Source organism: Phyllobates terribilis, unplaced genomic scaffold (genome assembly GCF_046119375.1).
Source record: "Phyllobates terribilis strain yellow unplaced genomic scaffold, ASM4611937v1 Scaffold_3__8_contigs__length_932513732, whole genome shotgun sequence".
NCBI classification, from domain to species: Eukaryota; Metazoa; Chordata; class Amphibia; order Anura; family Dendrobatidae; genus Phyllobates; species Phyllobates terribilis.
In genome coordinates, this window is record NW_027362763.1 from 929,996,090 (window position 1) to 930,019,451 (window position 23,362).

Genomic DNA, 23,362 nt, shown 5'->3' on the forward strand with positions numbered 1-23,362 from the left:
GCTGGCCGCTCACAGGCATCACATGACCCCCGGCTGCAGCCGGCTCTGACATCCGCTGATGTCACGTCGAGCTCTGGCTGCAGCCAAGGGTGACTTCTGCGTTCCACGGTGGATCCTGGAATGTGGGCGAGGTTACCAAGGCGTCACACCCGGCATCCACCACGCGCTCTCCCTCTCCTCATTCATTGGGAAAGCGTGCAGTGGATGCTGGGTGTGACATAGGGGGGGGGTAACCCCGCCCACAGCCCGGCATCCACCGCGGGGACTGCGTCACTGATGTCACACCTCACTTGACGTGACATCAGCAGGGGGGTCACGTGATGCCTGTGAGCAGCCACCGATAGCACCGCTCACAGGCAAAAAGGACAGCAGGAGGTAATTAGAAAAACACTTACGGGCCCGGCTGAATACATTGGGGGGATAATAAAAAGTTGTGGACAACTTCTTTAATATCACAAAGTGACCAATTCACCAGCGGACACAGGAGAGAGCCCCTGTACAAAAACAATATTTGGGCACTTTGCAGTTCGATAGCTGATCATAATGCACAGTTCCACCTGCTGTGGATGTGGCCCCTTTACCTCTTGGGCCCTATGCGGCTGCACAGGTTGCACCAATAATATGTCCACTTCTGGATCCATTGCCTATGGGCAACATGTTGGCTCAGTGGTTAGCACTGCAGCCTTACAGTGCTGAGGTCTTGGGTTCCAATCCCACCAAGGACAACATCTGCAAGGAGTTTGTATGTTCTCCCTGTGTTTGCATGGGTTTCCTCCTACACTCCAAAGACATACTGATAGGGAATGTAGATTGTGAGCCCCAATGGGGACAGTGCCGATAATGTCAGTAAGTTGTCTGAATTGTAAAGCACTGCAGAATATGTTGGCGCTATATAAATAAAAAGATTATTATTATGATGTGACCAGAAGCTGAGAGGCCATTGATCGTTGTTTCATTATATGTTGGTTTTGAGAATGGTAAAAGTTCTGCTGCTGCTTCTTAACCCCCCCACCCCACCCCATTGTAAAAATTGACACATGACATAACTGAGACCCCATAATAATCAATGGGCCCTTCTGCTTTTGTTTACGTTATCGTGCAACTGATCAATTTGTGACATGAATTGCACTTGTCCCTAACAACGAACAGAAAAATTGAGTTCCCGGACGTACTAAAGGCATAAAAAGGATAAAAAGCGCAGAATCCATACAACATAGCGTATTGATACGATAGTAAGGGTATCATTGTGTTTTGCTGCAGATTTTTATGTACATTTTCAGCTGCGTCTTGCAGTACCAGCAAAGTCTATGACGAACCAGAATTCACTGTTCCCACATGTTGCTTTTTGTTTGCTGCGTATTTTCAGTGATTAGAAAAACGCTGAAAGAAGTGACAAGTCTCTACTTTCAGCTTTTTTTCAGCCATAGGAAGTAATGGGGGGATGAAAAACGCTACAAATACGCAGCAAACACGCACCAGCGTTTTTGATGGCAAAATGGAATGGGAGTCTTTTTTTTCACAGAACTTTATGTGCATTACTAAATAGAGACAGAAGGACAGTGAAAAAAACGCAGCTAAACCTGAATTTTTGACGCAGATAACTTTTCTCTCACAGGAAATTATCTGCAGATTTTGGTGCAGAAAACGTGCAGAAAAAAACACAATGTGTGTGCACATACCCTAAGGAGAAGAATAGGTGTCCTGGGCGTCCGAGACGTGTAATGAGTATGGAGAATGTGCACAATATGGTGCAGAGTTAGGCTATGTTCACACATCATGTTTTTTTTGGCGTCAATTTTCTGCAGCAAAACCTGATCTTCAAGGTCATTTTGTTCAGGATTTTTCTTGTAGTTTTGGTGCGTTTTTTTTTCACTGTCTTGTCTCTTTTTATGCTTGTACATAAAGTTCTGTGAAAAAAAAGAACCCCATTCTATTTTGGCATAAAAAATGCTGAAAAAAAAACGTTGATACAAATTTTGCTGCGTTTTTTTTTTTCACCACCCATTACTTCCTATGGGTGAAAGAAGTGACATGCTCTATTTTCCAAAAAAACATGCACGGCACAAAATCCTGAACAAGAAAAACCATGATGTGTGAACAGAGAATTCTGGTTTCTCATAAATTTTGCTGGTACTGCTAAAGGCAGCTGAAAATTTGCATATAAAAACTACATTAAAAAAATCACTGAAAAAAACCATGATTTGTTAACATAACATAGCAGTTGCATACAAGCTTCCCTGTGCTTATTAGGTATGAAATGTGTGCAGATTATAGTGGAATGAACAATTTATTTAAAAAAATAAACATTGAATTTCCTGTGCTTGTTTCACTCAACTGTTGGACATACTTGTTCATGCAGTGGTTTTCTTTGTTCTTATTTCATTGTGCACATTGTAGATTCAGAATATAGCCAGAAAACCACAAAGAAACATGTGAAAACAAGAAGTACCGTATTTTTCGGACTTTTTTCCTCCAGAATTTTTGAGAAAAGTGGGGGCTACATTTTCTAGTCCGAATACTAGCCATAGTATATACTGTGTGTTGGGAGGGCTTCAGAAGCCGTCTGTTGTGCCCACTGCTAAAGAAAATTAATATTCACTTCTCCTCACGCCCATGGGTGTGGAGAGCAATGAATATTCATTTTCCTTAATAGCGCGCACACTGTAGCCACAGCGCGGCTCCTGCTGCGGCTCTGTGGTCAGTGTGCCTGCTATTAAAGCTCATGAATATTCACTACACCCCACTTTGATGGGTTGTAGTGAATATTCATGGTCTTTAATAGCAGGCACACTGACCACAGAGTCGCAGCAGGAGCCGCGCTGCTGGTACAGTGAGCGCTCTTTTAAGGAGAGTGAATGGTCACTGCTCCCCACGCACACAGTCTTGGCGCGGGGAGCAGTGACTATTCCGGCACAGCACTTCACTGTGTGAGGGCGCATGGCAGGGACACCATGCACGGCTCACGTAGTGAGAGTGTCGACAGTAGAGCGGGACCCAGCGCTGGAGGTGAGCATAACTTTATTTTTGTGTGCACAGTGTGGGGAGTCAGGTTCGGCCATGCATTACGAGAATGGGGGATCAGGTTCAGCCATGCATTACCAGGATGGGGGTTCAGGGGGGGGAGGTCCATGCATTACCAGGATGGGGGATCAAGGAGTGCCATGCATACCAGGATAGGGATGAGGGGTGTTATGCAAATGGGGATGGGGGCCATGTATAATAGGAAGGGGGGGGGGGGCATATATACCAGGATGGGGGATATTAACAGAATTGGGGGACATTACCCCTATAACAGTGTCAGTAGCAGGCCCCCTCTCCCTTAACAGTGCATCATGACCACATTTTTTGCTTATCTTTTTTTTCTATTTTCCTCCTCTAAAACCTAGGTGCGTCTTATGGTCCGAAAAATAGGGTAAATAAATGTGTGAAAACTTAGATCCCTCAAAGTACCTCCCTATTACTCTGATGGTTTACATTCTTTTGGCATTCTCTCAAGTAGCTCTATTAGCTATTCACCTGAGATGGCATCCAATGAGCAGGTATGCCCAGTCAAAAGTTCACTTGTTGAATTAATGTCCTTCAGAGTTTGCGACCATGATGTGTGCTTTGCTGAGGCAGTGTTGCTACACAGTTCCATGCAGTACTGAGCCTTATTCCACAACTTTAAGCCAGAACATGGAAAGAATCTCTCAATTTAGTAAATCGATAAGATTGTTCTTCATGTAATGATAGGATGTCAGTCTGGAAAACAGGCCTGTGGAGTCGGTGAGCCAAACCTCCAACTCCTCAATTTCCCTGACTTTCGACTCCATGACTCTGACTCCACAGCACGGCCTCACTACTAAGCTTGTACATAAAGTGCAGCACAGATTCATCTCAACTAAAAGCCGAGATCCTTAGATCAGGAACAGGACAGACATTTATAGGACTTTTCATAACTTTCCCAAGTTTTTATGAAAATGTTTACAGCACATCCTGCATTATACTACTGTACCCAATTTATTATATATAGTCGGAATCTGTCTATTTTATTCCCAAAATGGACTCCGACTCCACAGCCTTGCGAAAATTGTAAAACCTTGAAGTTATCCTAAAGTGCAGTTATGAAAATGATCAATCATTATTATGAAACTGGCTCTCACAAGGAACTCCCCCAGGTAAGGAAAACAAATAATTACCGGTGTTGCAGAGGATAAGTTCATCAGTTACTAGCCTCAGAAATTGATAGCGCCTCAGATAAGTCCTCATGAATGATATACAGACATCAAGTAGCAGACGCATGTCAACATCAACTGTTCAGAGAAGACTATGAGAAGTAATAGGGCTCTATGGTCGAACTGCTGCTAAGAATTCACTACTGAGGACAGCAAACCAGAAGAGGAGACTTGTTTGGTCAAAGAAATACAAGGACTGGACATTAGATCAGTGAGTTTCTTTTCTGTGCTCTGAGAAGTCAAAATCTGAGATTTTCAGTACTAGTTCATTGCCTTTGTGAGACGCAAAAATAGTGAACGGATGCATGTTTGGGGCGGTGTAATAGTTTAGGGATGCTTTTGGTGATTTATTCCAAATTCAAGTCAAGTTTACCCAGCATGACTACCGCAGCATTCTGCCAACACCAAGGAGAGGGGTGGAGTACTGTGTCAATTACATGGTCTCTACAATCACTCGACCTCTAGCCAAATTAAATAGTTTTGGTTGATTTAGACCATAAAGTGAAGACAGAGCAGCCAACAAGTGCTCAGCAACTCTGGGAACTCCTTCAAGACTGTGGGAAAACTATTTTAGGTGACTACTAGTGTTGAGCGGACATGCTCAGATAACGTGCTATCTGAGCATGCTCGTGTGTTAGCCGTGTATCTTCGGAGTGCTCTGCTAATATGTAGGCATTGCCTGTTTGTTAGGCAATCCCCGCATGTGTTGTGTCTGTCTACCGCCGCAAAGCGTACAGCCGGAGGAAGGCAAACATATTTGCAAAGCACGGCGAAGATACTCGGCTAACACATGAGCATGCTCAGATAGCACGTTATCAGAGCACATTTGCTCAACACTAGTGACTACCTGATTAAGATGCTTAAGGAAATGCCAAAGGTGGTGTGAAGCTGACTGTCAAAGGGTGCTGCTTTGAGGAACCTTAACCCCTTCGCAACCCTGGGATTTTCTGTTTTTGCATTTTCGTTTTTTGCTCCCCTTGTTCCCAGAGCCATAGAGTTTTTATTTTTTGGTTAATATGGCCGTGTGAGGGCTTATTTTTTGCGGGATGAGTTGTACTTTTGAACGAAATTACTGGTTTTACCATATAGTGTATGGGAAAAAAATTCCAAGTGCGGTGAAATTGCAAAAAAAGTGCAATACCACAGATGATTTTTTTAATTTTTTGTTACCACTTTCACTGAATGCTAAAACTGACCTGCCATTATTATTCCCCAGGTCATTACGAGTTCGTAGACACCAAAGATGTATAGGTTCTTTTTTATTTAAGTGGTGAAAAAAAAATCCAAAGTTTGCTTTAAAAAAAAAAAAAAAAAAGCGCAATTTTCCAAGACCCGTAGCGTCTCCATTTTTCGGGATCTGGGGCAGGGTGAGGGCTTATTTTTTTGTGCGCCGAGCTTAAGTTTTCATTGATACCATTTTGGGGTAGATCCGATGTTTTCATCATCCGTTATTGCATTTTATTGCAATGTTGTGGCGACCAAAAAACGTAATTCTGGCGTTTAGAATTTTTTTCTCGTTACACCGTTTACCGATCGGATTAATTCTTTTTTTTATATTGATAGATCAGGCAGTTCTGAACGCGGCGATACCATATATGTGTATATGTTTTTTTTTTTATTTTATTTTGAATGGGGCGAAAGGGGGGATGATTTAAACTTTTAGATTTTTTTCAGTATTTTTAAAAACATTTTTTTTCACTTTTTGCTTGCTTCTATAGTCTCCATAGGAGACTAGAAGCAGCACTTTTCTGATCGCCTCTGCTACATAGAGGTGATAAGCAGATCACCTCTATGTAGCAGAAATGCTCCTGTGCTATGAGCGCCGACCACTAGGTCGCGCTCATAGCGATCAGCTCATGACAACCACTGGAGTCTGCGGCAGACCCAGGGTTGTCATGCCCACCCATCAGTGACCCTCGATCACGTGACAGGGTCACCGATGGGCGGGGTAAGTGACGCGCTTCCGGAGCTGCGATATTAAATGCCGCTGTCAGAGATTGACAGCGGCATTTAACATGTTAACAGCTGCGGGTGGATCGCGATTCCACCCGCGGCTGTTGTGGGCACATGTCAGCTGTAATAATCAGCTGACATGTGCCCGGTTCAGCGTGGGCTCAGTGCCGGAGCCCGCGCTGAACAGGGGGTTACAGCCTGTGGCGTACTAATACGCCACAGGCTGTAAAGTGGTTAAGGTTAAACTAATATTCTTTTTTTACACATTTCTTTACTCCTACTTTCTATGAGTTTCTTTTGTTGTTTTGGTGCCTTCAGTCTGAATCTAGAATGTGCACTTTATTATATAAACAAGGAAAACCACTGCATGAACTGATACTTTTACTGTAATACTATACAATAACATTCCATAGTCAGATGTGCATTGAGTTTCCTGTGCTTGTTACGTAGAGAATTAACATGCTATATGTGCAGTTTATAGTGAAATGAGCATATATCCAATATATTTTACACTGGTCAATAAGGCTATGAGCCCACGATCAGGAATAGCAGCGTTTTAGACACAGCTCACTTGTGCTGTGTCCAAAACGCTGCGTTCTACATTACAAGCACAGTGGATGAGATTTATAGATACCAAGCCATCTGTGCTTCTATTTGACCCTGTGTAAACTCATCGGCGGCGCGGGTTTACAATCTGCAGCACGTCAATTATCTGCAGCGGAGACGCTATACTCTGCTGCTTTTCTTCCCCCATAGCCATTCATTAGATGCGTTAAATCCGCATGGTTCAATGAACACATGCGGATTTAACTGCGTGATACGCTGCTTCCAAAACTTTGCTATTTCCTGATCGCGGGCATATAGCCTAATTGTTCTGATATCGCGAATATTAGTGGATAGCAACATCTAATGTGCAATTAAAAGTACTTCTAGAGCACAGCACCTAAATACTGCCCGATCTAGCATCAGATGTGGAATACTGCTGCTAGGGTGTGGACAGGACAGCGAAGCAATTGTTTAATGTAGCCATGTAGTAGGCTATGTGTGAGATAACTGTGGGCTGTTGGATGGTTCCCTCTGTGCATGTCCTGTTCAGTGTACCGCTGCATTTCTAGACATCTGATGTAAAAAAAACAAAACTCTTTTTAAAGGGTGGTCCGACATTACTCTGCTGTTGGAGGTATTGTACACGTGCCCTGATTTAGAAAGTAACTGTCCATTATTGCTGTATCCATTAATATACAAGATATCATAACAATTGTTGTTCAATATAAATAATGTGGAACATGTGTACATTTCACTATAAACTGCATATATTCCATGTTCATTCCCCATTTAGCAAGACCAGGAAATGTAATACACATCTCTTTATTAGGGATGTTAATCCCACCATCAACTGTATATAGTCTTTGTTTATTCTCTACTAGAGTTGGTGCGAATTGATTCACAGGATCCGGTCCAGCAGCCACATCAGTAACCTGTCTCCACTGGACAGCAGCCCTGAGAACTGCCTTCTACCTGTCAGCATCTGTGGCTCTTCTTTTGATTAGCCTGCCTGGTGTGACATAATGCCATAATGATGATGCCACACCAGGCTGGCTAATCGAAACAGGAGTCAGGGATGCTGGCAGGTAGTAGGTGGTTCTCAGTGCTCTGATCCAGTGGACAATTGTTCATTCCGCTATAATCTGCACACATTCCATGTTCATTCCCTATCGAATAAGCACAGGGAAACCCGTACACAACTGATACTCTAGGATGTGTGTTCTTGTTCCTTCCATGACTAGGATGTCTGGAAACCTAATATATACTTTCTTTAATATTATACCAGTACATTATTCTATTGATTCTGTTTGTTCATTAATTTTGGTATGTCCCAGAATTCCCAAATGCAGGTGTGAACCATGCCTTCCAGTCCAGTTAAAGGAGTTATACACTACTTTATATTACCCCCCAATGTATCCCTCCGGGGCCCCTAAGACTTTTTGTAAATACCTTATGTTGCAGGTACTTCTTGTGAGCGGCGCTATCACTGGCCGCACACAGGTATCACGTGACCCCCGGCTGCAGCCGGCTCTGACATCTGCTGATGTCACGACAAGTGCTGGCAGCAGCCAGAGGTCTTTAGCTCTGCCTCTCCCCAATCATGAGGAAAGCGCACGGTGGATGCTGGGTGTGACGCGGGGACCCCAGCGCTGAGTCACGCCTCTCTTGTGACATCAGTGCGGGATCGCATGATGCCTGTGAGCGGCCACCGATAGCGCTGCTCACAGGCATTATCTGCCACATAAGGTATTTACAAAAAGTCTTAGGGGCCTCGAGGGCATACATTGGGGGGGTAATATAAAGTAGTGTACAACACTTGTAATCTGTATCCATCACAGATCAGGACAAACTGACATCCTCTGGAGGTAATTGCTGTACATTCCTATTCAATGCCCCCTTATTTTTCATAACCAGCAAAGGCTAGGCAGACCGTTGCGGGCTGATATTTATAGCCTAGGAAGGGGATATGGATATTGAGCACTCAGCTGCCCCAGAAATAGCGCATTCAATAGATGCTCCAATTCTGGCACTTAGTCTCGGCTCTTCCCACTTGGCTCTGGTGCGGCGGCAAGTTGGGTAATAGTATTGGGGTTGATTATAATGTCAGCTGACATCATACCCAGGGGTTAGCAATGGAGAGGCATCTATAAGACACCCCCATTACTAACCCCATTGTCAAATGTAATAAAGACACAGATGGAGTAAAGTCCTTTATTTGAAATAAACACTCCCTAGCCTCTTTTACCCATTTATTAATATAAAAATATTACTCACCGGTCTGCCGATAATTCGTTTATCCCGCGACAAGCCCAACTCAACTGCATCTGGATGCATTGCTGAGCGGTGGCATGATGTGACCGCTCAGCCCTGCATCCAGATGTACCTGAGTTGGGCTTATCATAGGATAAATGGATTATCTGCAGACAGGTGAGGAACATAGTGTTTTTTTACTTCTACATTAATAAATGGGTTAAAGAGGGTAGGGAGTGTTTATTTCAATTAAAGGACTTTACGCTCTCTGTGTCTTTGTTACATTTGACTATGGCGTTAGTATTGGGGGTGTCTTATAGACGTCTCTCCATTACTAACCCCTGGGCTTGATGTCAGCTGACATCAACGCCAATACTATTACCCCACTTGATACTGCACCAGGGCCAAGTGGGAAGAGCCAAGGCTAAGCATCAGAATTGGTGCATCTAATGAATTTACCTTTTCTGGGGTGGCTGATGGCTGATTTTCTTAGTCTGAGAGGGGGCCAATATCCATGGCCCCTTGCTAGGCTATTAATATCAGCCTGCAGCTGTCTGTCTAGCCTTTGCTGGTTATTAAATATAAGGGGGGACGTCTTTTTTTTCTTGGGGGGGGGGGCACCCATTGTTAATAACCAGTAGTGATGAGCGAGTATGTTTTGTTAACCCTTTCGCCGAGTATACTCGGGCGAGCACCGAGTAGTTACAGCTGCTTGGTGATATGTTTGAATCATTCCCGTGTTCATGATTTGCGATGGTTTGACAGTTTTAATACATGTGAGGAATGTCTGCTTCTTACACATTCCTCACATGTATTTAAACTGTCAAACCGTCGCAAATCATGCACACGGGAGCGATTCCAACATATCACCGAGCACGCTGTAAATACTGGGTGCTCGCCCGAGTATACTCAGCGAAAGGGTTAACAAAACATACTTGCTCATCACTAATAACCAGTAAAGGCTACACAGACAGCTGTGAGCTGATATTAGTAGCCTGGTAAGTTCCATGTTTATTACCTCTTTCCTAGACTATAAACATCAGCTGCCAGCTGTGACCTTTCTCTCAGCTGGTTAAGAAAATTAAGGGGGGGGGGCCACACATGCCATTTTTATTTTTTTTTTTTAAATGTAATTATTAGTTAAATACATGCACAGTAAGCTAAACGCACACTGTAATGGTGATATATCTGACATATTTATTTCTATTTGTCTACCATCTATCTATATCTGTATAAAATTGCTTGAAATGACAGAATTACTGTGTGTAAAAGCTGATGTTAAAAACGCTGATGTTAAAAACGCAGTGCATACGCATGTCATACGGATGCTAGGTGAGAAAAATCACTAAAAAAATTGTACTTGCAGGACAATAGTCCTACTTTTCAGGAACAACATCGTACTGATTTTATTTACGCTGATGAGTGTGAGCCCTAAGACTTAGAATTTTCCCTGTTTTTATCTGTACCCCACACAAGTTTTGTGAACATGTTCAATGCATATGCCAATAAAGCTCCCTGCACATACCTTGAATGTAGGCCAAATACTTTATTTATCCTATGCATAAGAGATGTACATTCAGAAATCCTGTCATGTGATACCACTAGATAGTTTTTCCAGGTGTTCTGTACCACAATGATGACGGAGCCATGCCAACAGTCATTATAGGTCGGAAAATCACAAAAATGTGAGAGCACCAGGGATATTTTGCCCCTGTGATTAGTATGCATCCCAGCAGTATCCGGATCACACAATAAATAGTGATGAGCGCAAGTGCTCGTTACTAGAGTTTTCCTACGGTGCTCCGTATGCACAGAGTATCGTAGGTGCTCAAGTAAAATGGTCGAGTCACCGCAGGCGCATGTTTCGCGGTTGTTACACAGCCAAAAAAACATGCAGGTATTGCCTGTGTTTGTCAGGAAATCACCGCATGTTTTGTGGCTGTCGAACAGCCGCGAAAGTTACCGCCGCGGTGACTCGAACATGTAACTTGAGCACCTATGATACTCTGTGCATACACGAGCACCCTAGGCAAACTCGAATAATGAGCACTGGCGCTCATCACTAACAATAAAGGCACACATTTGTGATCAGCATATTAATCTTCTAAATATATAGACATGGAAATGAAACAAAAGCAGATGATTGATTTGCTCTTTTGGATGACTTCACTAGTCTACGTGTGAATAGTTTTGAATGACCCTCTGTCATAGCTCTTAGGTTTTCATGTCTTTATTTCTTTACAGCTGTAACACAGTTTGTTAAAAGCGGAAAGCTGAGCACATCTAATGATCACGATGATGCCGGCAGGTATGTCAGTATGCATTTACAGATGTTTATTTTTCTTAGCTTTTATTATTTTGTTACAGAAGGTACTTTAGACACATCTTTTGAAATTATTGATCTTGTACTGACTTGTGAGATAAAATCTAGCTTGAGCTATATTCCCAATTCTGCATAATATTATATAATAGGTTTGCTATCAAGTTTAGTAGCTGCACTTGCAAAGAAAGCTATTTCTTCTGATAATTTTTTTTTAAACTCCTTCTCTACTATTTACTGTAAGGCTAAGTGCCCACGATGCAGAAATGCTGCTGATTTTTTCTGCATCTCCCGGGCAGGAAAAACACATGCGGATTTTACATGCGTTTTTCCTGCCAGGTAGAAGCGTTTGTCAAGCGTTTTTGCATGTATTTCTGCATGCAGGTTATCAAGCGCTTTTCCAAGCGATTTTAGCATCACTTGGAAAAGTGCTTGACAGCTTGGTCACACTATATATAAATCCATGCAACTGGCATGGATTTATATAGTGTGACCAAGTTAATAGTTTAAAAAAAAACAAAAACATTATACTCACCTTCTGATGGCCCGCGGTCTTCTCTCCGGTGTGTCGTGGCTCGCGGTGGTGTAAAAGGACTTTCCATGCCGTCATTTAGTCATGTGACAGGTCACGCGACCGCCAACGTCAGCGGTCGCGTGACCTGCCATATGACTAAATGACGTCATGGAAGGTCCTTTTACACATTCGCGAGCCACCTGGGAGCCAGGACGCACCGGAGAGAAGACCGCGGGCCATCAGAAGGTGAGTATAATGTTTGTTTTTTTATGTTAAATTTGTTTGTTTTTTTACAGGTACTATGGTACCCGTGTCTGGATGAGATGAGTCTCCTCTTCTCCAGACCCGGGTACCATCCGCACATTGAATCGCTTAATATCTGCATGTGCACATGTAGTCATGCGGATATTATGCGATTCAATGCAAGTCAATGGCGGCAATTACGCCTCGTTTCCGCAAAAATAATGGACATGTTGCGGATTTTTCTACAATGATAATCCGCAACGGAAATTTTCGCAGCATGTGCACAGCACATGCGGATTATTATGGGGGAACATGGGGCACGTATTACCAAGCGTTTTTTAAGCGGAAATTCCGTGGCAAAAACGCTTGAAAAACACATAGTGGGCACGCAGCCTAAGACTGTCTACTACTATCCATTTAGTAGGAGAACCTATATAAGGCCAATTTGTAAGGAGCACTTCCAAAAGACCAGATAAAAAAGGGGGAAGCAGACAAAGCCCAGATGATAAAATAAACAGTCTTTATTTAGAAATTAAAAAAAAACAAAATAATGAAATCGTAGTCAAAGGGAGAAAAAGGCAGAAGAAATCCCCTGCATGCAAGAGTCAGTATTAGGCTATGTTAACACTAGGCGTTTTTTTTTCAGCGTTTTTTTATGCGTTTTTTATGCAAATTTTCAGTTGATTTTTACAGTACCACCAAAGTCTGAGATTTCAGAAATCTCATGCACATACATTGGTTTTTGTGTCATCAGTATTTTGTGCTTTGCATGTTTTTTTGCACAGTAGAGCATGTCATTTCTTTGGCTATGTTCATACTAGGCGTTTTTTCAGCATTTTTTTTCTGCAGTAAAACCTTATCTCTTGCAGGAAAGAAGCTGCGTCAAAAACACAGGTTTTGGTGCGTTTTTTGCTGCATTTTTCAGGATCCCAAAGTTCAGCTTTGCTTCCACCTCAGAAGCATGAACACAGGTCACCAATGCAAGACATATGTGAAACCATATTAACCAGAATTACAAATGGAACAGTGGGGGGAGGTGAATTGTTCAGGAATAGTTTTTCAATCTCACACAATCTTTACACTGTACACCTCACTAATTTAATTCAACTGTCCTAATCCAAGCTGCCATTTCAGGTGACCAAGACAAGATAGTAAAATCACAAAAATAAATGAGTTTCACATACTGCTTTTTTTTTTTTACTAAAAACGCAGCAAAACCTGATGAGCTATGTTCACACTAGGCATTTTTTTCACCACCCATTACTTTCCATGGGTGAAAAACGCAGACAAAACGCTGAAAAGCTAGGTTCACACTAGGTGTTTTTTCAGCTTATTTGTATGCTGCTGCATTTTACAGTACCAGCAAAGTCTGTCAGGGGTGATGTGAAGACGTGAAGCTCTGTCACCACTGTAGATGTGGAGTGCAGTGATTGTGCTGCTTTAAACAGATGACCGGACACTTCTCTGTTTTTTTCCAATTCTGGAGTGATGATGCTGGGGCAGATACAGCCAATGAGTGTGCAATGGGTGGGCAGAGGGCAGTGCTGGACACTGAGGCCGGGCGGTGCCAGCTTTGGCTGTGAGGTTAGATAATACAGCACAGGGAGCTGTCAGGTTTGGTAGAGCCGCAGGGAATTAAGTGAAATTCAGGAGGAACGAAAGGCAGAAACAAAAAACAAAAGTTATATGGGTGTTGTATATTACAATACAGCACAGATTAGCTTAAAAAAAGTATGGATTTCATGGTTGGACAACTTCTTTAAGGACAAAAATGATTTGTTCCAATGAGCTGTCCTTTCAGGAACAAGCACAAGAATTAGCATAACTGTTCTGCCAAAGGGGATAAAGACTGGACAAGAGTGCTTAAGATCAGCAGAACAGATGTTAGTTTAGGTATCCATGGTTATGACCACTACCAACTGGATAAATGGAAAAACAAATGGGTTACTCTGCGCTGCCGTGGAAACCAGTATGACAGATGCCAAATCCAAGTTTAACCTCTTAGTGACCGAGCCAATTTTGACCTTAATGACCAAGCCAAATTTTACAATTCTGACCAGTGTCACTTTGAGGTAATAACTCTGGAACGCTTCAACGGATCCCACTGAATCTGAGATTTTCTTCGTGACAGATTGTACTTCATGATAGTGGTAAAATTTCTTCGATATGACTTGTGATTATTTGAGAAAAAAATGGAAATTTGGTGAAAATTTTGCAATTTTTCAAAATTTTAATTTATACCCTTAAATCTCAGTTAAGTCACACCAAATAGTTAATAAATAACATTTCCCGCATGTCTGTTTTACATCAGCACAATTTTTGAAACAATTTTTTTTGTTGTTTAGGAAGTTAGAAGGGTTAAAAGTTGACCAGCGATTTCTCATTTTTCCAACAAAAATTATAAAACTTTTTTTTAGGGACCACATCACATATGAAGTGACTGAGAGGGTCCATATGACAGAAAATACCCAAAAGTGACACCATTCTAAAAAAAAGCACATGCGAAGTTTAACCCCTTTACAGCCTGGGGCGTAATAGTACGCACCAGGCTGTCACCCCCGGTTCAGCGCAGGCTCCGGCGCTGAGCCCACACTGAACCGGGCACATATTAGCTGATTTATACAGCTGACATGTGCCCGCAACAGCCGCGGTTGGAATCGTGATCCACCCGTGGCTGTTAACATGTAAAATGCCACTGTCAATCTCTGACAGCGGCATTTAACATCGCCGCGCCGGAAGCGCGTCACTTACCCCGCCCATCGGTGACCCTGTCATGTGATCGCGGGTCACCGATGGGTCGGCATGACAACCCTGGGTCGGCATGACAACCCTGGGTCTGCATGACAACCCTGGGTCTGCCGCAGACTCCAGTGGTTGTCATGTAAAGATTACTATGAGCGCGACCTAGTGGTCGGCACTCATAGTAAAGGAGTATTTCTGCTACAGAGGTGATCTGCTCATCACCTCTATGTAGCAGAGGCGATCAGAAAGTTGCTGCTACTAGTTTCCTATGGAGACTATAGAAGCAAGCAAAAAGTGTAAAAAAAAAAAAAAGTTTTTAAAAATATAAAAGTTTAAATCACCCCCCTTTCGCCCCATTCAAAATAAAATAATTAAAAAAAAACACATACACATATTTGGTATCGCCGCGTTCAGAATCGCCCGATCTATCAATATAAAAAAATAATTAATCCGATCGGTAAACAGCGTAACGAGAAAAAAATTCTAAAGAATTACGTTTTTTGGTCTCCGCAACATTGCAATAAAATGCAATAACGGGTGATGAAAACATCAGATCTACCCCAAAATGGTATCAATAAAAACTTCAGCTCGGCACGCAAAAAATAAGCCCTCACCCTGCCCCAGATCCTGAAAAATGGAGACGCTACGGGTCTTGGAAAATGGCGCTATATATATTTTTATATATATATATATATATATATATATATATATATAATTTGGTATCTACGAACTTGTAGTGACCTGGGGAATAAGAATGACAGGTCAGTTTTAGCATTCAATGAACGTGGTAAAAAAAGAACATCTGTGGTATTGCACTTTTTTTTGCAATTTCACCGCACTTGGAATTTTTTTTCCCGTTTTCCCGTACATGATATGGTAAAACCAGTAATGTTGTTCAAAAGTACAACTCCTCCCGCAAAAAATAAGCCCTCACATGGCCATATTGACCAAAAAAATAAAAACGCTATGGCTCTGGGAACAAGGGGAGCAAAAAAACGGAAAATCCCAGAGTCCTTAAGGGGTTAAGCGCTGCAGGTAGGTCCACGTGGAAAGATTTAACTCAAAATGAGAATTATTGGAATTTTTCATTGAGTTAAATCTTTCCATGTGGACCTACCTGCAACGCAAGAAAAGCCGCTTACACTCCTCATGTGCTTTGATCCGGTCATTTGATGAACGGTTTCTGCTGCAGCTGGTGTATGCTTTCATATTGCTCCAGATTGCAACTTACCAAGGTGAGCGTAAAATCGCTTTCAGTTTTATCAAGTTTTTATTGGTTAAAACCCTATTTTGAGCTTATCTTGCTTTCCAGTTCCTTTTTCACCATTCTAAAAAAATGCACCCCTCATAGTGCTCAAAACCACATTCAAGAAGTTTATTAACACTTCACGTGCTGCTCCTGAACTGAAGCAACGTGGAAGGAAAAAATTAACATTTAACTTTTTTTCATATAAATCTTACTTTCACAAGGTTAACAGGATAAAATGGACCACGAAAGTTGTTGTGCAATTTCTCCTGAGCATGCGATATGCCATATGTGGGGGTGGGGGGGACCACTGTATTGGCGCTTGGAAGGGAAGGAGCACCGTTTTGACTTTTTGATCGCAACATTGGCTGGAATCGAGAGTGGACGTCATGTCTATTTTGGAGAGCCCCTGATGTGGTTTTCCACTGTTTAGGCACAAGTGACTACATTTTGGAAACTACACCCCTCAATGATTTTATCCAGGGGTATAGTGAACATATTGAACCCATGGGTACGACACAGAATTTGATAACATTAGGTTATCATTATGGCAGAACAGAAACTAAAGATTATAAAAGAACCACAGGACGGATTTAATCATCAAGGTATCATTTTACTCAGTATAACGGCGCCCACCTGACAGTGTATGTGGTTTAATAAGCACAATCCTGCTGACAGGTGCGCTATAACTAATTATTGGCTTTTGATGACTGTGATATCACAGATCACTGTGATATCACGGTCATCAAAAGGAACCAATAGAAAAAATAATCTGCAATTGCCGGGTACCAGCCGGCCGATCTCGGTGGGCGCACTGCGCATATGCCCGCCATTTTTGTTTTTTTAAGAAGATTACACCGAGGAGGAGAGGGTCAAGGGGACTGATCAGGAGGGTCCGGGGATGGCTGTGTTATCGGGAAGGCTCGTGGGGCATCATTTCTCTTTCCTCTGACGTATATCATGTCAGAATTGAGAGAAATTATTGTAACAGCGGCACACATTTTTTTTTCTTGATCGCCATTATTCATTAAATAACAGTGATCTGGGACTGAAAAAACAGCCCTGATCATATTCTCCAGGGTGGGAGTAGCCGAGACTCCGATGATTTTCCGACGCTGGGGGGCGCTATACCCTTTTTAACGGCACTGAGGAATAAGTACCCTTAATTTTAGCTGTTAAAAGGCGTATCAGCGGTCGTTAAGGAGTTCAGCGATTTTATTTGTCAGCGCATTTCGAAGTATACAACTTCTTCATCAAGACAAGCCACATTTTTAATTGGAGGTATTTGCTAATATTATTACACCTACTGCATATTGGTATAGGATCTTGGAGATGGGAGTACCCCCTTTTGAGTTATTTTCTTTGTGAACTGTTGAAAGTTGAAGTTTGAATGATGACATTAGGGATGAGTTTTTATTTTGTTTTTTCTTTCCATTGCAGTCAGTACCAGACTCTGTCCTGCATCAATTGCCGCAATGTCCTTGGCAGGTTTTATCATTCTACACCAGAAGATCTGAAGCACAAGCTAAATCAGTTCAGAATTGACAGAAAAGTTATTAGGATGTAAGTAATAAATTGCATTGAATTGTCGTAAGAGCGTTGGGTTTATTAAGCCTTAGAGATCATTAGACTGTCCTTGTTTTATGTTCAAGACATAAAGTTGAAATCTATTCTAGATACCATTTTGGAGAGGAACTAAAGCATTCGATCTGTGGCTCTGAAGCCCCAGTCACTCTGGAGAAAAGTCAGGTTTATCTGGATCAACTTGCGAAGGTAATTAGAAACTTAAAAAATTAGGTGTTTTAACAATCATATTAAAAATTTGGGTACTTTTGTGTTATGCCTCCATCAATTCCTGTACACTGTTCAACTGTCTACTGGAGAATGTGGAGACAATGGTGAAAGAATTTTAGTCACTTTTAGACAAGGAACTGTCAAGTAGCTCTTTGATCATCGATTTGGCTAGATGGACAGGGTACGGTTTATTTAAAGGAAACATGTCACTTGATTTGTGCTACCCAGACAATGATATTATTATTATTAATTTATATAACGCAATTGATTCCATGGCGCTGTACATAAGGGGCTACATACCAAGTACAGATATCACTTACAGTAAACAAACTAACAGTGAGAGAATGGTACAGAGGGAAGAGGACCCTGCCCTTGCTGGCTTACATTCTACAGGAATGGGGGAGGAGACAGTAGGTTGAGGGGTTGTAGTAGCTCCGGTGTTGTTGGGGGTTGCAGCAAGCAAGGTTATGGCAGGCTGTAAGCTTGTTTGAAGAGATTCAGGTTCCTTCTGAAGGATCCAGGTGTGGTGGATAATCGGACATGTTGAGGCACAGAATTCCGTAGGATGGGGGATATTCGAGAGAAATCTTGGAGACGATTACTTGAGGAACGAATAAGTGGGGAGGAGAGAAGGAGGTCTTGGGAGGACCGGAGGTTACGTGAGGGAATATATTGGGAGATTAGTTCAGAGATGTATGGAGGAGAGAGTTTATGGATGGCTTTGTAGGTCAGTGTTAGTAGTTTGAACTGGATACGCTGCTGAAATGGGAGCCAGTGAAGGGATTTGCAGAGGAGGGTAGCAGAGGAGTAGCGAGGCGAGAGATGAGCAAGTCGTGCAGCAGAGTTGAGGATGGACTGGAGGGGAGCGAGAGTGTTAGCAGGTAGGCCACAGAGGAGGATGTTGCCGTAGTTGAGGCTGGAGATGATGAGGGCATGCACAAACAGTTTAGTAGATTGAGGGTTGAGGAAAGGACGGATTCTGGAAATATTTTTGAGCTGGAGGCGACACGGAGGTGGCGAGAGCTTTGGATGTGGGGTTTGAAGGACAGGGCAGAGTCAAGGGTTACTCCGAGGCAGCAGATTGTCAGTACAGCGGAAAGAGTGATGTCATTTATTGTGATAGAAAGATCAGGTGGGAAAGATATGCGAGATGGGGGAAAGATGATGAGTTCTGTTTTGTCCACATTGAGCTTGAGGTAGCGGGAGGAGGAGGATATGGCTGCTAGACATGCTGGGATTCTGGACAGCAGAGATGTGACATCTGGGCCAGAGAGGTAGATCTGGGTGTCATCAGCGTACAGATTGTACTGGAAGCCATGGGATTTTATGAGCTGTCCCAGGCAAGGGTATACATTGAGAAGAGTAGGGGTCCTAGGACAGAGCCTTGAGGGACTCCAACAGAGAGGGGGCGGGATGAGGAGGTAGTGTGGGAGTGGGAGACGCTAAATGTGCGGTTAGAAAGGTATGAGGAGATCCAAGATAGGGCAAGGTCTCTGACGCCAAAGGAAGAGAGGATCTGTAGTAGGAGGCAGTGGTTAACTGTATCGAAAGCAGAGGACAGGTCAAGAAGGAGTACAGAGAATTGTCTGTTAGCTTTGGCTGTAAGTAAGTCATTGGTGATTTTGGTAAGGGCAGTTTCGGTGGAATGGTGGGGGCGGAAGCCGGATTGTCGTTTGTCGAAGAGAGAGGTAGATGAAAAGTGGGAGGAGAGTTAAGCGTGAACGTGTTGCTCAAGGAGTTTGGAGGCAAATGGGAGCAGTTATATGGGGCAATAGCTGGACAAGGCAGTTGGGTCGAGGGATGGCTTTTTGAGGATGGGCTTGATTGTGGCATGTTTGAAGGCAGCGGGGAAAGTACCAGAAGATAGTGATAGGTTGAAGAGATGGGTTGGGGATGGGATGAGTGTGGGGGTGAGGTTGGGGAGGAGGTTGGATGGGATGGGGTTGAGTGCACATGTGGTGAGGTGTGATTTGGAGAGGAGACGAGTAAGGTCTCTTTCCGTGATGTTGGGAAGGGAGGTTATGGGGGTAGGGAAATGGTGTGGAAAACAAAGGGGCTGTGGTGGTCGGACAGTAAAGACTTACCGTGTTTGGTCAATCTTGTTTTTTAAGTGCGTGGAAAACTCCTCAGCAGAGATGACGGAGGTCGGAGGGGGCAGTGGAGGGCGGAGGAGAGAGTTAAAAGTGTTGAATAGACGTTTGGGGTTGTAGGATAGGGAGGATATGAGGGTTGTGAAGTAGGCCTGTTTAGCAGAGGTGAGTGCTGATTTGAATGCGAGTGTTGCTTGTTTGAATGCAGTGAAGTCATCTTGAGTATGTGTTTTCTTCCAACGCCGCTCCACTTGTTGAAGCTGTTTAGTGAAGTTGTTGTGCCAGGGTTGCCTGTTGACTTGTCGCGCTCTGCCATGCACAAGAGGGGCGACCGAGTCAATAGCTGATGCGAAAGTGGCATTGTAGAAAGCGGTGGCGCTGTCTGTATCATGAAGTGAGGATATGGATGTCAGTGGTAGAACAGAGTCAGAGAGTGTGTGAGTGTCTAGATGTGCAAGGTTTCTTCGAGGGTGTACTAGTTGCTGGACATGAGTGACTAGTGAGGAGGACAGGGATGAGAATGTGAGTAGATGGTGGTCAGACAGGGGTAGGTTGTGAGGTTAGATAGGGAGCAGAGTCGTGTGAAGATAAGGTCTAGTGTGTGTCCGTCTGTGTGGGTGGCTGAGGAGGACCCCTGAGTAAGTCCAAAGGATGAAGTAAGCGACAAGAGTTTGGATGCTGCTGACTGGCGAGTGTCAGTGGGGATGTTGAAATCGCCCATGATGATTGTGGGAATGTCAGCAGAGAGAAAGTAAAGAAGCCGGGAGGAGAATTGGTCAATAAAGGCAGTGATGGGGCCCGGAGGTCGGTATATAGCAGCCACTTGGAGGTTGGAGGGAGAGTAAATGCGGACAGAGTGGATTTCAAAAGAAGGGAAAATAAGGGAGGAAAGAGGAGGAGTAGGGCTAAAGGTGCAGTTGTTAGAGAGAAGACCCACTCCTCCACCATGTCTGTTACCAGGGCAAGGAGTGTGGGTGAAGTGGAGGCCGCAGGGGAGGCAGTGTCAGAGGTTGTCAGCCATGTCTCTGTGATGCCCAGGAAGGAGAGATGACGAAAGGTAAAGAGGTCGTGGACAAAATGGAGCTTGTTGCAGACAGAGCGGGCATTCCAGAGAGAGGGAGCAGGGGGGTGGGAGTCAGGGGGGACCGGTTTTGCGTAAGAGAGGTTGTGGTAGTTTGCAGTTTGATGCGATAGGTGGGGGAATTGGTGGAAGGTGGGGGTCCAGGATTGGGAGATATGTTACCAGCAGTGAGGAGAAAGAGAGCAGGTGGGAGAAGGAGCGTGTCCGGCTTGTTTTATGTTTTGGTAGGATCGATCTGAGGTTGAGGAGCTGGTCTGTAGATGAGGTTAGGTGGAGAGGTAGGAGGGAAGGAGAGATGATGATTTGGTTCGAGGGTGCTGGGGTTTTTGGATAGCGAAGGAGACTGATGATTAGTGGGGCAAAAACAGTAAGGGCATATGTAAGCATAATTAATGCTAAGTGTGAATCAGAAAGCGAATCTAAGTACAAATAGTAGATATTTATCCGTACCTTCTGGTCCATTTCTGGCATATTTCATTTTTAGCCCCTTAAAAAGCAACCCTTTAAAAGCCAGACCCATCTGATGATTATAGCTAAGTATGTTTTACTTTAAAGAGCTTCCTGCTCATATGGCATGTGACTGCTGCACCTGATTATTGACCACAGCGATGATCAATGATTGACTGTGCTCACATGTATGGTACGACCAATACAGAATGTACAGAGCGCATTATTGCAGTACTCTAATGTCTCCACTTTGCCTAGTTAATGTGTAGGATTCTGATTTATTTTTCTTTTGTCTTAATCTAGCAAAAGGCACTTTTAGAAGTGCTTCAGAGCAGACTATCAATACTGAAGAAAAAAGTGTTGCCTCCTGAGCAGGAGACAGATAGCATCCCGTAGAATTTGGTGAGTGTTCGAAGGGTATTTTACAACTATGCTCGGGCTAAGTGGTGACCTAATATGGAGGTGTGTTGTTAGACTTATCCACATTATTGTTTTGTTTCCCTAGAATAATAATTTTTATTTCTATAGCGCCAACATATTCCGCAGCACTTTACAATTTTAGAGGGGACTTGTACAGACAATAAGACATTACAGAATTAACATAAGTCAGATATGCAAAGGAGTGAGGGCCCTGCTTACAAGCTTGCAGTCTATGAGGGCTGGTTCCCAGCAAATAATACTCTGCAGATCAGAGATAATTTTCAGAACTGTGGGTAGGCTCTGATTGTTATATTCCTTATAAGATTTAAAGCAAACCTGACACTTCAAGGAATGCTATTTACCAGCAGATACAGGTTAATAAAAAAATATAGACTTCCAGTAAGTCGATTTGTATCCAGCTAAGTGGAAGAGTGGTGACAATGAGAAAATATAGTTAGGTTATTCCTTCCGCCACATACACTGCAGAGCAGGCTGCTAAAGTGCAGGGGAGTGATTACACAGTATAGTGACTGTAAGTGCTCCCTGCACTGTCCCTGCAACTGGAAGCAAGCCGCAGCATGGAAAATCTAACTTCATATTCTCCCTGTCTCCGCTCTTCCAATAAACCGGCTTCACAGGATTTAAAGGGAATCTGTCGCCCCCTGGGATATCAGACCTCTACTATGGCCATACAGGTTATAGAAAAGTAAATCTATACTTACCTATATGGCCCAACTCCGTTTTTCCCCTTCTCCCATGACAGCACCACCTGAGAGAGGGTATCCGCCCACCAAGGACAGGAACCTACTGAATAAAAAGGCGGTACCTCTCCGCATCAGTTTTTTGGTTCCTGTCCCTGATGGGAGCCTCACCAGGTGGTACCTCACGTACCTGGATTATGGACGGTGCGGCCTGGAGGCCGTGGAAGCAGCAGATGGTCCCTGTTCCCAGCCCATCTGGCTGCTGCCCGGGTCTGCGTGTGGGGAGGAGGTGCTGTTTTTTGGATTCCTCCCCGCGTGCGCCGGGGCCTGCGGCCGGGTCTGCGCCTCGCAAGACGAGCTGAGCGCGCCGGCCTTCAGGTCTTCCGGGTCTGCGCACGTGGGGGCGCGTCGCACCCTGTGACGGAGCGCGCCGGAAGTCCGGGCTGAGCATGCGCGGGGTGCTGGAGCGCCCTATCACGGAGTGCGCCGGAAGCCGGGTCTGCGCATGCGCGGGTGGAAAGCCGTTATCCCGCTGCAAGCGCGCCGGGTGCCGCTGGGCTGCGCACGCGCAGAAGGGAGCTTATCTGCGGTGTAGCGCGCCAGCTGGCTGAATTTAAATTAAAAAAAAAATTTTTTTTTTGGAATGAGCACGCTGCCGGAAGGGGAGGAGCTTAAAGGAGGTGGAGCCCTACTGCTTTTAAGGATGGGGAGCAATCAAGATGGCGGTGTCTGCATCCCCGCCATGATGAATGAGGAGCCGCAGTCACCTGGGCAGCAGTTGTCACCGCCACAGGAGGTACA

The 23,362-nt window shown here is 43.8% G+C and overlaps 1 protein-coding gene across 1 annotated transcript in view; it reads left to right on the forward strand.

Annotated features, from left to right (window-relative positions):
* LOC141257823 (protein Mis18-alpha-like) overlaps positions 1 to 23,362 on the forward strand; it is a 30,520-nt gene that overhangs the window by 842 nt on the left and 6,316 nt on the right. The window contains exons 2-5 of the mRNA XM_073672833.1: positions 11,208 to 11,271; positions 17,469 to 17,591; positions 17,705 to 17,801; positions 21,744 to 21,842. Coding sequence (XP_073528934.1) covers positions 11,208 to 11,271; positions 17,469 to 17,591; positions 17,705 to 17,801; positions 21,744 to 21,836 — 377 coding nt within the window. The 3' untranslated portion in view covers positions 21,837 to 21,842. The remainder of the gene's footprint in view (positions 1 to 11,207; positions 11,272 to 17,468; positions 17,592 to 17,704; positions 17,802 to 21,743; positions 21,843 to 23,362) is intronic.